At 42.2% G+C, this 15,449-nt stretch overlaps 1 protein-coding gene across 3 annotated transcripts in view; it reads left to right on the top strand.

Moving 5' to 3' along the window:
• BRIP1 (BRCA1 interacting DNA helicase 1) overlaps window positions 1-15,449 on the top strand; it is a 274,827-nt gene that overhangs the window by 67,749 nt on the left and 191,629 nt on the right. For all 3 annotated transcript variants that reach the window (XM_083173748.1, XM_083173749.1, XM_083173750.1), the window contains exons 8-9: window positions 11,215-11,436; window positions 13,442-13,641. In XM_083173748.1, the coding sequence (XP_083029874.1) occupies window positions 11,215-11,436; window positions 13,442-13,641 (422 nt within the window). The remainder of the gene's footprint in view (window positions 1-11,214; window positions 11,437-13,441; window positions 13,642-15,449) is intronic.

Genomic DNA, 15,449 nt, shown 5'->3' with positions numbered 1-15,449 from the left:
AGACGGTCGGATCGCTGGTTTTTGTTTTTTTGCAAGAACACATGCGACCGTCGTCAGATTGGCCTTTGAAATTTAAATGAAGGGGCTGGACTAGCAGAGGGGGATCGGAATAGCAGCAGCCATTTTAAACCAGTGTATTTCTGCTTTGTTACTAGTGAGGCTTGGTTTATACCTGCTGAACGCTGGACATAGCTATTTACACATTACTTTGTTTTGCCTGCCATTACAAAGTGTCTTTTAACCCTGCACTATGGAGAATGCAGTGATGGGTAGTCACCAGCAACAGTACCTGCTCTATTATGCAGTGCTGAAGCTCAGGCGTCAGAGAGCCCAGCGCAGGAGAGAAAGATCATGCTGGACAAAGCAGTGGCTACTGCAGCGTCAGACTCGTTCGCACATGCCACTGCTCAGGGACATTAGGGAAAATAACCCAGACGATTTCCGGAACTTCTTGAGGATGGATGATGCCACATTCCAGGAATTGCTGCGTCTGGTGACTCCCCACATCGAGAAGCAGGATACCAAGTATCGCGTGGCTATTCCTGCTGAGGAACGGCTGGTGGTGACCCTGAGGTTTCTGGCGACAGGACGGTCTCTTGCTGACCTGAAGTTTAGATCCCTCATCTCCCCGCAAGCTTTGGGCCTCATCATCCCGGAGACCTGCAAAGCCATTGTGAAGGTGCTGCAGTACCAGTATTGCAAGGTAAGGATGAAAAATACACCGTACACTTTATTGTGCAAACAAAATATTTTTATTTATAATTTAGGCCTAGGACAGAAACAGGTTTTTTAGGCCTTTCATATGTAAAATAGTAAATAGATTTATTGTGTCAACACAAATATATTATAATACCATATATAAAATATATTGTACAAAAACACACACTATATATAAACATTTAAGTATGTATGACCCAGTTTAAACTTTCCCAATAAGTACGGGCTACTGTGTGGCAGAGGATGTCTGCCGCAGATATGTAAAGGCTGCGGCCCGCATGGCGCAGATGCAATGGCCCCGTCCCCATTGATGTGCGCCATACGCCATGTGAGCAGTGGCCATCACATACCTGCAGCTGAGACCATGTCTGCCGCACAGTACCCCATACTATTGGCAAAGACAAAAGGGCAATAAATGGAGTTTGCTCTCCAGATTGAGGAGAATCCTGTTCTCCCTCTGGTAATGCAGGTACAGGTAGCAGCATATAAAAAGAAAAAAAAGACACTCTGGTAACTTCTGAAACAGGCCCTTACAACAGTAGGGATAAGGTACTGTGTGGCAGAGGATGTCTGCTGCAGATATGTAAAGGCTGCGGCCCACATGGCGCATGGCGCAGATGCAATGGCCCCGTCCCCATTGATGTGCGCCATACGCCATGTGAGCAGTGGCCATCACATACCTGCAGCTGAGACCATGTCTGCCGCACAGTACCCCATACTATTGGCAAAGACAAAAGGGCAATAAATGGAGTTTGCTCTCCAGATTGAGGAGAATCCTGTTCTCCCTCTGGTAATGCAGGTACAGGTAGCAGCATATAAAAAGAAAAAAAAGACACTCTGGCCCTTGTGTGGCAGAGGATGTCTGCTGCAGATATGTAAAGGCTGCGGCCCACATGGTGCAGATGCAATGGTCCCGGCCCCATTGATGTGCGCCATACGCCATGTGAGCAGTGGCCATCACATACCTGCAACTGAAACCATGTCGATGGTAAATTATAAAATAGCCTATTTTTTAAGACAGATCCTCAAAAACAGGAGACTCTGGATCTTCTATCAGTAAAGAACTGTAGAATTGACGGTACTGGGGGGGTTGAGAAGGCTGTGTAGGTGTTGACTGGGTATGTGTTGGAATTGTGCTCGACTGGCCTGGTACGGTGGCAGGCGGAGTAGGCACTGGTGATTCTAATGACAGTGGTGTGTCTGGTGCACTACCCATGCCAACTATTTTAGTGCCACTGTTGAGATACCCTAAACTGCCATTATACACCAACTCCATGCATAACTTTTCAAAAGTAAGTTGCTGGTCCGGAGCCATGTTGCGAACACACTCTGCCACATAAGTGAAGTAGTTGTCATGTTTGTCCGGGTTTCTTTGCAGGACTCGCTGTGCCCGCATCATAAATTCTTCATGTGCTGCTGCTTCTCCTTTTTTTCCTTTGCCACGCATTTTTTTGGCACGGGGTAGTGATGGAGTGGGTTCCAGGGTGGGTGGCGGAGTGCGTGCCGGAGTAGGAGCTTTGCTCGATGTGCATGCATTATCAGATAGGACAGACAGGTCTGCGGTTGCAGGTGGGTAGTCACCAAGCTGTAAAAAAATTGAACATGTTTACTAATCAATTCTATTTACTTCTAATTTCAGTTCCCTACCAGCGTGAATGAATGGAAAGTCATCGCAGAGGAGTTTGAACATCGATGGAACTTTCCAAATTGCGGTGGAGCCATTGATGGCAAACATGTCCGCATAGCCCAGCCTATCAATAGTGGTTCCTACTACTTTAATTACAAGGGCTATTTTAGCATTGTACTAATGGCTGTGGTAAATGCGAACTATGAGTTTATCTTCCTGGATGTAGGAAGGAATGGCCGTGCATCGGATGGTGGCACTTTCAAGGACACAAAGTTCTACGAAAAGCCACACAGCAAAGGGCTACAGGCACAGCACTCCAAGAAGACCAAGATCTGCCAGAGGAGGTAGTGCAGATATCCTCCTTGCAAACCCCAACACAACACTTCACAGGGAGTGCACGAGCCAAACAGGTGAGGGAAGAGTACATGGCCTACTTTAATGGGGAGGGGGCTGTGGATTGGCAGGAGGAATCAATTAGATAGCCCAAAAAATAGACTCACCGATGCAGACTGCGAATTCTCCTCCTCCTGCGCCGTGACTTCTTGGTTTTCCTGTTCGACCATCAGGACTACTCCTGTCCTCATCGACTCCTGGCTGAGGGTGAACGTCAACCTGTCGTAGTACCAGAGCGATGTTTGATACATCTCGTCGACTCCAGCACCAGACTTCTTTGCAGCCTCCACCTTCTTGTATTCCTTTAAGAACAGCGTGCGCAGATTCTGGATGCGTTTCCGCACCCATTCTACATTGGCCTCTGGGTGAAATGGGAGACTGTAGTGAGACAAGTCCTCCAAGGCTTGGGTTCTTTTCATTTTGTTCGAATACTCTTTGGATTTTGTTCGCCACAGGCATTCATGGGAACGATATTTCTCGATAAACCCTTCTAAAAATTCCTGTTCTTTTGCGTTGGACATTGGGACTGTAAAAAGATTAAACCATTTTAGTTGTTATATAGTTATATCCATGTTTTGTTTCATATTTAAATTTTTATAGTTATAGTTACCAGTTTACCTAGTTCTTATGTTTTAAGTATTTAAAATGTTAATAAACTTTTATGAAAACCACTATACAGTGTACATTTTATTGTGCAGATTTCTATTCACACACACAGGTGAATGGGGCCTAGCAGAGAGGAGTGCATGGAATACTGCAATGGTGGACAATGGTTATATGTATATATCTATATATACACAAACACACACACACAGGTGAATGGGGCCTAGCAGAGAGGAGTGCATGGAATACTGCAATGGTGGACAATGGTTATATGTATATATCTATATATACACAAACACACACACACAGGTGAATGGGGCCTAGCAGAGAGGAGTGCATGGAATACTGCAATGGTGGACAATGGTTATATGTATATATCTATATATACACAAACACACACACAGGTGAATGGGGCCTAGCAGAGAGGAGTGCATGGAATACTGCAATGGTGGACAATGGTTATATGTATATATCTATATATACACAAACACACACACAGGTGAATGGGGCCTAGCAGAGAGGAGTGCATGGAATACTGCAATGGTGGACAATGGTTATATGTATATATCTATATATACACAAACACACACACAGGTAAATGGGGCCTAGCAGAGAGGAGTGCATGGAATACTGCAATGGTGGACAATGGTTATATATATATACACACACACATGGGGCCCACCCGAGCAAACAGTGACATGGTCGGGTGCACGGTTGCCAAACCAGTGCTCTATACTAACTATATACATTGGTGGCAACAGTGGGCATGCATAGGAGAGCATTGGTAGTGCAAACATACCAGGTTGTTGTTCTGGGAGATGAGACAAGAAGGAGAGTCCAACTGCTGCGCCAGCACTGTTTGCTATGTGGAAAAACATGGCGCCGGGGGAGTGTTTAGGAAATGCCACTCAAATAGGCTGGATCAAACGACGGACACACCGACGGACGGCCGACGGAGGCGGCAAAAAACACTCACGATCTGCATGCGATTGGCGGTCGGTCGGCCTGGGATTGACGGATCCTACCTGCAGCACGTAGGACCAAAGATGCGACCAAACGAGTGGCGTGTACGCGCATCGGATCGGAATCGGATCAAATAAATGACAAAAACACACAAAAGTACATACAATCTGCATACAACCGGTCGGAATTGGATCTAAATTGACAGAATCGTGCCCTAGTCGTCCTGGTGTGTACCCAGCATAACTCTACACTTGCAATATAGAAGAAGTGTCCAGTCTTTACGGTCCCGTGGGATTTCCATATTCACAGAGACTGTGTGTGTTTGCTACACTATATTTGTTTTTCTATTTTATTTTGCATGTGATTGTACGAAACACCTGTGGAAAAGAAAGTATCCGAGATCAACACCGGGTAAAATATATCCAATTTGAGTAATCAAGACCCACAGTAGAGCGCTGCCCTCTTAAACCCCTGTTTGTGTATATCTTTGTTTTGACCAGGCCGATAACTCCTGGTAAAGGAGGCTAGTTGCACTTTGAATTGCGCATTAGAAATCCAACCCATTTACCTATAAATTCTCCCAAGCTTCCCGGAGGCAAGATAAAGTTTAGTCCCCTTTCCAGAAAAGGTGTGTACAGTATGTGTTATAAAAATATATAAATAATGTGTATGAAGGGTACGGTACACACTATAGGTAGTGATAAACCATGCCCAAGTGCACATAAAGAGATCTGTAGACTTACTGTACTAGAAAGTAACAAGACATTGGTTCCTCCAGCACACTGAATAGTATTAGTAACCAATCTTGAACACTACATGATAATAGAATTCAGAGATATTGGTTACATATACCTGCGCAGGTGTATGACATGCCCCCATGCCGCGTCAAGGCTTCTCTGTATATTGGGGGTCCCTAGCGCTATATCTAGGTGCAGGATGTGGCACCCCAAAAACCTGCGCAGGTATATGTAACCAATATCTCTAAATTCTATTATCATGTAGTGGTCAAGATTGGTTACCAATACTATTCAGTGTGCTGGAGGAACCAATGTCTTGTTACTTACTAAGTATTAACCCCTCCCTTGCATGCACCTGAAAAGTATTACTGCACTAATTTGAGCATCTACCACTATCTGTATGTATGTTGTGAGAGGCAGAGAGGAGCCTGTATTAGGAGGAGATGTGGGTCCTGATATGCCACATGGAGTAGTCTGGGGTTGCTCTAAGGTAGGTAGCTCTTAGTTCATATATACCAAGCAAGGAGCCATTATCATGTGGCTTCTTACTGGCTAATTGTAGACCCAATTTAGGGTAACAGTGGTGTGGGGTGCGGTGCCCCTGGACTGGTTGGGCTGGGTGGCTTTAGTGCGGCATGCCCTTACATTCTATTAACACTTTTCCCTCACTAACACTATCTCTCTCTTATTTTAATTACATTTCATAACAAGAACAAGGGCTCATCTGAGGAGCACATTACGTATGCTTATTGGCACCTAGTTAACTTATTTCAGACCACGCCAATATTCGTGATACCGAATACCAGCCGTTTCGTGACTCACGAATACCTACTTCGGACACACATTAACTTGTACATCTCAAAGGTTTCTCGCACAGTATATCTATGAGTGATAACCACTTAAACCGAATGGTATGTTACCCACCTACATAATATATCCACACTTGGGTGTATCAGACCACCGGTCCCAAAGGCTCTGTTTTCTTTTTTTTCTTCTAATTCCATCCTCCACGGTAAAGATCACTTGTCCTACTCTCCTTCCTCCTCTTTCTTTCGTACGTTCCTTCCTCCAGTCCTATTTTGTTTCATTATTAAAACATTACCCATTTACGGCATTGTTTCACCTTTATAGATCTCAGTGTATTACCCCTGAAGAAGTCCCTAAGGGATGAAACGCGTAGGGTTTCTCAGACCAATATACATCTGAGGTCAAATCAGGAATCAATACACCTTACTGGAAAATTGTTGTATTTTGTATTTTATTTTATATATTTTATATGAAAATCTTTTTATTGTTTGGAATGAACACATTCTATTTTTAAGAGAAGTCTGTTGTTGGTGAAACACATCTAAGCGCACCTCTACATCTTTCTCTTTATCTCTTTCCATTGGACCTCTATTAACAGCGAGGCCCTAGAGTAGTGCTGCTTCCCAAAAAGCGCAGGTTAAGGTCACAACCCCCTTTTTTCCCGATATATATATTCAACGGTAGACCAATCTAATAAAAAATGTATTAAAACTGTATTCATCAGACAGGTTTTATTGATTCAGTTATTTCAAGATGGAATGATTCCGACGCGTTTCGTCATGAATGACTTCTTCAGGGGAAAAGGTTTTCTATACCATAAGATACAGGTTTTAAGGCTGAACTTTAAATGGTATCTCCACTTTGTAATGATTTTAGTGTATATATGAAAAACATTTTTTTCCAGCAGGAAAAACAAAGTTCAGATATAGGACAGGAAACATTACCCAACAGAAAATGTGCAGTGACCTGAGCCTGTAGCCTGTGTCATATGCCTCCCTTGTCTGAATGCTGCATATATATGTATATTCTGCTGTCATTGTGGGGATTTGGACAGGGGTGGTGCTATAAGTTATCTCGGGTTAAAGGGGGTCAGATGGGTGCTGCTGTCAGTGATCGCAAGGATGGGGGTCCATATGGGGCAGAGCAGCAGGGGGCTCATTTGAATATCCCCAGCTGAACAGGGATCCGGGGAGTAGCAGCAGGGCACTAGGATACTGTCAGCAGCCACTGAAGGGTGAGAGGAGGAGCTAGAACATCATGGAGCTGCTGACTAGAGGTGAGAGGCGGCGGAGGATCCCCTTCAGGGCTTGGTGACCGGCAGCAGGAGACTCCGTTGTCTCTGAGTGTTCCGCCACTGCTGGTGCATTCTAGGACTATAAAGATGCAATTTGGATTGTAAAGTAAAATGAGGTACTTGTGTATTATCACGGCGCCCGTTACGTAGTTAGCGTAGTGTCCCTGTCAGAATCAGCATAGTGTTCCCGCGGCCAGCGTAGTCAGCATCCCTGTCAGTATCAGCATCTTGTTCCCACAGCTAACGTACTTGGTACTTTTGCTGCTAGCCAGAGCGCACGTAGTTAGCGTAGTCAGTCAGTGTTACACAGTTAGCTTAGGCAGTCAGCACTTATTACATTGTGTGGGAACCATTGACCATTTTAACCTGCCTGACATGACTGGTGTGAATGTGTTCCTGAAAAGCCCCCCTATTCACATCTGCCCGAAGCATGGTGAGCCCCGCGTGGGGACGTGGTGTACCCCCACTATCCACGTCGGCGTGAAGTTGATTCTATAAAATGTGGCGAGTATAGCGGTTTGAATTTTGGACAAGGGCTCCATACATACGAGATGGTTGTAATTCAGTATTATGGCAGGTGACACTAAGCCGGTTGAACACCGATATAAGGCTAGGAATGGCAATATAGGAGCGCTCATGCTGTAGAAGTACTCATACAAACTGACCATGCGAAATCTCCTTAATAACTCCTCTCTTCTGCTCTTCTGTAATAGAGGCATGGGGTGGACTTACAAAGCAGTGGGTTTAAGTTAAAATTTAAGGTGGCACTGATATTAAAAATATGTAATACTTTCACATTTAATATAAATGATGCTATAAAAATTTGTAGTACTGTAGTTTCCAAAACAAAACACTTTATAAATAATAATCTCTGAAACAGATGAGTGTATATGACCAGTGGATGATGGAGCTAGCTTTTACAAAATCTACTCCACCTTTCAATGCTTTTATTTTTTTTTTTATCTTTATGTATTGCTTATTGAGTCAGTTATCAAAAATTCATTATATTTTAATATAGAGCCATATAAAGATATATTGTTACTTTTAGACTTGACCTAGTTATATATTTATTCAAAATCTTCCAATTTGGAGACAAAAAATAAAGAAAACTGAACATACAGTAGTCCAGTGGTGCAGAGGCTGGTTCTTTTCTAAGATAACAATAGCTGTTTTCCAAGTATCAGACTGATCGTATGTTTCAGGAACCCATTTTACTGGGTTACAAAACCCACACTTGGACATTGGCACCTAAGTATAAAATACAGAACTTCTGGCAGCTTTTTCGGCATGTTCAGCCATAGTAGTAAAAGAATAGACCTTCTGGATTTTCCATTATTCAAAGAAGCAACAAACCTCAATTGGATTGTAAAGTACATTCCTATCATGTTGTTCTTGGAACCAAAACCGTCCCCTTTCCTCCATGATGCAGAGCAACATAACAGCCTCTTCACTGTGTCTTTTCTTGCAGTCTGTTATCACCTTGCTTCTGTTTTTTATTATTATTATTATTATTATTGAGGTTATTATTATATTCATCTATTGCGTAAGTTTTAACACTTTTTAACTTATTGTATACCTTTCGTACCAATCTTATGTTTTTGGCTGATATTTCCATTCATTTATCCTGTTATGTGCAACATGGCAAGTCAATACACATGTTGACTGATAACTATATAGGATTACCACCGTCATCCAACCATAATCCAAAAATTTTTTGAATATATTTTATGATAATTACCATTAAACAGTTAAATAACTGTTAACTCAATTGAACTTTTCTCAGATGTTAACCAGCTATCCGAGTGTGAGTGTTCTGTTAGGGCTCTGTAGGGTAACACAGCCCTAACTGCAAATAAAACGGCTTGTTCCATAAATGTTATGTTGATCGCTACTACCATGAAAGGCTTCTGAAAATTCTTCATACAATGCGTTCCCGAATCTTTCGCTTAATAATTTATTATTCTGTTCTTTGGTTAGTCTTAACATGATGTAAGCCATCCCCAATATAGTTTTGCACACTTGTGAAGAGTTAAATATATCACTTGGTTTAAAACAACATATCAAGAGCCACTTTTATTTATTTTTTTTATGAGCCAAGTAAATGTAGTATATCTTGTATGAAAACATGGGTCCAATCCCACTAGACTGCTAAAGCATCCTTGCATTTCCTTCACTGGTTTGGGAATCCTAAAATGTTTATAGGAACTTTTTAGAGCCCCCTGGACATTTCAGCACAAAGACGTTTTGGTCTGTAATCGTATTTCTGGCACGGCTTGTGAAAGATTTTTAAACCTTAGCTGAATGTCCTTTTCAAATGCAGTCACTTGATGGGGCATCTGCTAACAGATTCTCTGTTGTAGAATGTAAGCTGCTTATAACAACCAGTGCCTTGGAGCCAAAATAAAACCAAGGCTGAATTCTTCTATAGGTGATTGATTTAAAGCAACCACTCCTTTTTTTTCCCTTTCAGTTCCATGCACTAGCTCATTGATGTGATTAATAGTTGTAGGATGACTTGCATCTTATTCTGGGAACGTTTAGCTTCAGCAATTTATTCATATTATTTTTTTTTTCTTTAGCATACTCTTTATCGTAATAAAATGATTTTAAGTGATGCTGGACAACATTCCATAACTGAAGTAATAAGATATGTTTGAATATGCAATTGTATAATATAGGGCATTTAGACATTTACTCATAACATCACTGATCTAATACTGCAGGAGGTGATCGAGTTTGCTTGATAGAATGTTTATTAAAATTGGTCACTACTAAAGTTTTAAACCGTTTCTAAAAATTTAATTTCTTACATTCGGAAGTCAACTGAATACCTTAATTAGTCCTCAAAATGAAACCTTTTGGCCACAATTGCCATCTTTATCTGGGTATACATTATGAAGTTTTACTAAATGCACTACAACGATATAGTTCTTGATATTATCATGCATATCATCTAGTATATACCCACTTGTTAAGGATGCATGCTCCCACCAGTCGTTAACAGTCCCGCATTGCCTGAACATGCAGTCAAATCTTCATACATTAGGGTATATTCAATGCTGGGGGGCGAGTGGCGGCAAGGGGGTTTGTACGGCGAGGAAAAGCCACTCACCGTATTCTATGTTTTGGGGGTATCCTCACCATCAATGCCAGTTCTGAAGTGTGCCTACCAGATAACGTCTTTTTAAAAAAAAAATTATATATATATATATATAACAGGATACCCAGCGCAAATAGTCCTCAATAATGCAGTGTAATGTCCACAATCTCCATAAATGTGTGCTGTCCTCTTCAAAAGGGGGATAGTACCAAGATCCAATGGGTACACATGCAAAGAAATCAAAGAAGAGACGCACCAATGAGCATATATTCAACGTACATTTACTGCACACATAAAGCTCACATACATTTAAGGTTTAAAATTATATGCTTGCCAGCCTGGTAGTACATATAGCCACTGTCGACCTCTCCGATAGTACAAAGCGCCGCCGCCCAGCTGCAGACCAGAGGATCAAACACCAAGACGCGTTTCGACTACGGTCAGGGGGCACCCCCCTGACGAAGACCGTAGTCGAAACGCGTTGGAAGTGGCTTGTTCTTGTGACGGAGTCCTTTCTTCCACCGGTGGTCCTGCTGATCCTGTTCGTCCGTGGCGAGGCTCCGGCGTCTTGGTGTTTGATCCTCTGGTCTGCAGCTGGGCGGCGGCGCTTTGTACTATCGGAGAGGTCGACAGTGGCTATATGTACTACCAGGCTGGCAAGCATATAATTTTAAACCTTAAATGTACGTGAGCTTTATGTGTGCAGTAAATGTACGTTGAATATATGCTCATTGGTGCGTCTCTTCTTTGATTTCTTTGTATATATATATATATATATATATATATATATATATATATAGAAGTTAATCTATTTTTCTTGATCCATTATTATTTCCCCAATTTTTGCAGAGTGAAATCTTGAAAGCATGATCAGTTGATGGTACTTTGTGATTACAAAACTGTGCCAATAACCCTGCTAGCATGTTGTCAACAGAACCATTGATTCTTAATCCATGTTGTTTTATTGTTCTAGGGTCCCTCTTGTCGTTACTATTATGGTGTTCAAAAGATGAGCGAGCAGAACATATTACAATACAAACTAGGAGTGCATCAGGCATGGGACATAGAAGAGCTGGTAGGACTTGGGAAAAGACTACGTGCTTGTGCTTACTATGCTGCTCGGGAACTGATGAAGGAAGCTGACATTGTATTTTGTCCTTACAACTACCTTTTGGACTCCCAAATTAGGGAAAGTGTAAGTACTGTACACATTAGTTGTATTATACTGTCAGACCTGTTTCACCATTTGCAACTCATATGTACACTTCTAAAATGTGTGAAAACTATGTGATATATATTTTTTTATATTTAGATCAAAAGTTTTATTTTTCTGCAAATTTTTTTTATTTAATACCAGTTTTCTATACCAGTTGAAGGCGATTTATAATGCCAGATTCCAATTTACCTTATTGTCAAATAAAGCATTTCAAGAATAAAGTACAGAAACCTGTTATTGATAGCAAGGACATTGTGCTGTTTTGTAATGAGATAGCGCCTGAATTTTTCGGGTGCTCCTCCTTTTATATAGTTAGAGTACATTTGTTTTACCTAAACTGTCTAAAACTGAATAAACCACTTTCATATGGCTTATAACTTGCTCCATGTGCCTGTAACAAGAGTAGGCACAGCTAACAATACAAACATTTTGTATGGTGACATTATGTGCATTTTCAAACATTTACAGCAGACCAGGTCATGCCATATACCCCAAAGGAACATATTTTGAGTCTTCAGTAATTTATTTAATTATGCTGCCTCGCTTGTAACATTATACCATAGTTCCCAACTGTCCCGCTTTCTTCGGGGACGCTCTCTCGTCCCGCCTGTGGCCGGCAGTGTCCCGTGGCAGGCGGGGCAGTTGTAAGTCCCCCCTATCACCCATTGAGCAGCGGTGAATAGATGCTGTGTGCATGCGCACAGCATTTATTCCTGCAGAGTTGCGGGGACATGGCCAGAAGCTCACAAAGCCGCTGGTCATGCCCCCACAGAAGCAAAACATGGGCGTGGCCTCCCGATAGTGATGTGATTTGTAGGCCATGCCCCTTGTCACCAGCCACACCCCCAAATTTCGGGCACGCAATGAGGTTGTGTCGGTGGCGTTTAGAAATTTAGGAGGTATGTTATACTGAAAGTACGGAATTTTTGCAGTTAGTTTCGGCTGCTGAGTTTTTAGTAGCTCTGTTGTGTTTGTTTTTGCCTTGCTTTATTGTGGCATGTGACTGCCCAGAGCTATAATCATAAGATGTATATTCTTAAAAGGAAAGTGAGAAAGCTGAGGTCTTATGGTGGTGCAGATTAAGGGCCTAATTCAGACCTGATCGCAGGATAAATTTGTTCTCAAAATGGGAAAACCATGTGCACTGCAGGTGGGGCAGATATTACATGTGCAGAGAGAGTTAGATTTGGGTGAGTTATGTTGTTTCTGTGCAGGGGAAATACTGGCTGCTTTATTTTTTTTACACTGCAATTTAGATTTCAGTAATAACTCACCCAACCCAATTATATCTCTCTATGCACATGTAACATCTGCCCCACCTGAGCGGACATGGTTTTGCCCATTTTGAGAACAAATTTGTCTTGCAATCAGGTCTGAGTTAGGCCCTAAATGAGAATATTTTTTTTTTATTATTCCTTTCAGACCATTTTTATGAAAGTGTCAAATCACATACATCAATGACAATGTTCCAAATGTATACAAGAAGAACAAATCCATGGCCACAGATGTGTCTAATAACATCATGAGCATATCTTGTTTGCCCAATACAATCATCCCAATCCCGTCGGTGGGGATCGGTTAGTGTGTATGGGGCTTTACAGCTTCTCACTGGCTATTACACCCCCCACCCCCATTTATCTGACAGTGATTGGCCAGCACAAATAAATAATACATTTTAGTACACCTATAAGTATAACATATGTAGTGAGACCTGTACTAAATGATAATGCTTCAAATATTACATCATTCACTGGAGTGGACCTAAAAGTTACTATTGATATTGCTGTACCATTTGTTACAGTGAACTTCTCTGCAGGTGTTAATAATGTTGGAAAGTTCAAATTAGAAATACAAATACCTGTTCTTCATACGTAATTTGTGTCCCAATTACAAATATTTAGATCACGGTAGTGTGTGTGTGTGTATTTTTTTTTCTGATATTTTTTTCTGTAATTAATTTAACCAATATGCTTTATACTATTAGATGGAAATTTGCTTAAAAGACCAGGTTGTAATCCTAGATGAAGCCCATAACATCGAGGACTGTGCTCGCGAGTCAGCTAGTTATAGTGTTACAGAAGCCCAGCTCGTGTTTGCCCGAGATGAGATGGACTATATGGTGAACCAAAGGATCAGAGCAAGTGACCATGAACCTTTGCGAGGCGTGTGTTGTAGCCTGACTAAGTAAGTGAATTCCTTGTAGTAGACATATTAATGGTTGGAAAATAAAAAAAAATATGTTTTATTTATATATGGCTATAGTTTTAATTCTTTAAGAACTTAAATCCATCCTTTTTTTTTTTTTTTTTTACCTAAACCACTAAAGTGGTAAAGTGAGGTACCTTAAGTAGCATTCAGCAGAGAGAGATGAAATCTCCAACCTTGCTTGTATGTTAGTCTTGGTACAGATGGGGCACCGGGGTATATTCAATTGATCCCAGATCCATTCCGAAATTCTTTTTGAGGGAATGGATCCGGCATCCATTATTCAATGCAGAGGGCAAATCCGGATGTTGGATACGGGATGCAGCGGACAGGAGGGCGGCATTGTATAAGCTGCTGCTGCTGCTGCTGCTAACCCGGTGCCGTCCTCCCTGCCTCAATCCGACATCGTTTCATGACGGATTGAGATTGACGGAAACCCGGATTGTTTCCTTCAAAAGCAGGTGGATTTGCAACTATTCCATCAATCTACCTGGTTTTCGGCAGGTCTAACATTCCAACATGTCGGGGAAAAAAAATCCAGCGCTGAATAGGTCGGAACCCCATGTTGAAAACTGCCATCTTTTCGGCAAGACGGCAGTTTCGACATCAATTGAATATACCCCTAGGAACCAAATAAACCATATAAAAAATATTTACTTGTGCATTGGGATTCAGTATTGAATCCCGGCGGTCGGGATCCCGGCGTTCAGAATCCCGACGCTGGAATCCCGACAGCCGAAATGCCGACAAGGGGGGGACGTGGATCGCCCCCCCCCTTGCGGGCTCGCTGCGCTCGCCACGCAGCGGGCCCGGTGCCTCGCTACGCTCGGCACACTAATTTATTCTCCCTCCAGGGGTGTCGTGGACACCCACGGAGGGAGAAAGTGTCGGCATTTCGGCGGTCGGGATTCTGAACGCCGGGATCCCGACCGCCGGGATTGTAACTGCATCCCGTGCATTGTATTGTGGTAAGTTTTACAAACAAAACTTCACACTGGTATTGGTAAAGTAATAAATGCGGTGGGAACCGTAAAAATGGTGCCTATATAATATTTTTGTGAGCAACTGCTGTTAAATCCATTTACTCTATTGTTCGAATACAATGGTGAGGGGCATTGGCACTAGTGTGCACTTGTTTTTCACATAATTTTTTGTATTTTATTTTTTTATTAAGAGGACATGACAATTCATCTAAAGCTTATGACTTACCGGCTAGTGGGTTGAAACCATAGTAGCAGGGATGGACTGACCCCCATCACAGCTGCGGGGTGGATGTATGACGCAGTGAAGAAGTGTGGTATGGCAACCAATCAGCTGCTATATATAGTGTTATAGAATGCAATAGATAAATGTTACTTCAAAGCCAATTGGCTGCCATGGCACACTCCTACACTCTTATCACTGTTTCATACATCTTCCCCTCTGTATCCCCTAGCTCTCTGTGTCTTAAGCAGCCCATACATGCTCTGTTGTGTCCGGCTCCATTCTGTACTATGCGATGCGCGCTCCCGCGCATCACATAGTACGGTACAAAAAGTATGTGCTGCACATACTTTTTGTACTAGCTACACATATTATCGGATCACAATGCATGCACAAGGCATGCGATCCGATACAATGTGTACTTTAAAAGTACATAACGGAGCCAAAAAACGGAGCGTGTGTGGGCTCCTTTACTGACTTTGGTGTGCTGTTACCAAAGAGCATTGGAGGCTGTGTGATGGGAGAGTCCCAGTCCTGGGGATCCTTGCTCCTGCTTACTATACTGGGTCAGAGGCTGAGAGGAA

This window comes from Crinia signifera, chromosome 2, assembly GCF_055691185.1.
Source record: "Crinia signifera chromosome 2, ASM5569118v1, whole genome shotgun sequence".
Classification (NCBI taxonomy): Eukaryota; Metazoa; Chordata; class Amphibia; order Anura; family Myobatrachidae; genus Crinia; species Crinia signifera.
The sequence above is the reverse complement of the archived record's forward strand: the minus strand, read 5'-3'. Positions and strand labels throughout refer to the sequence as shown.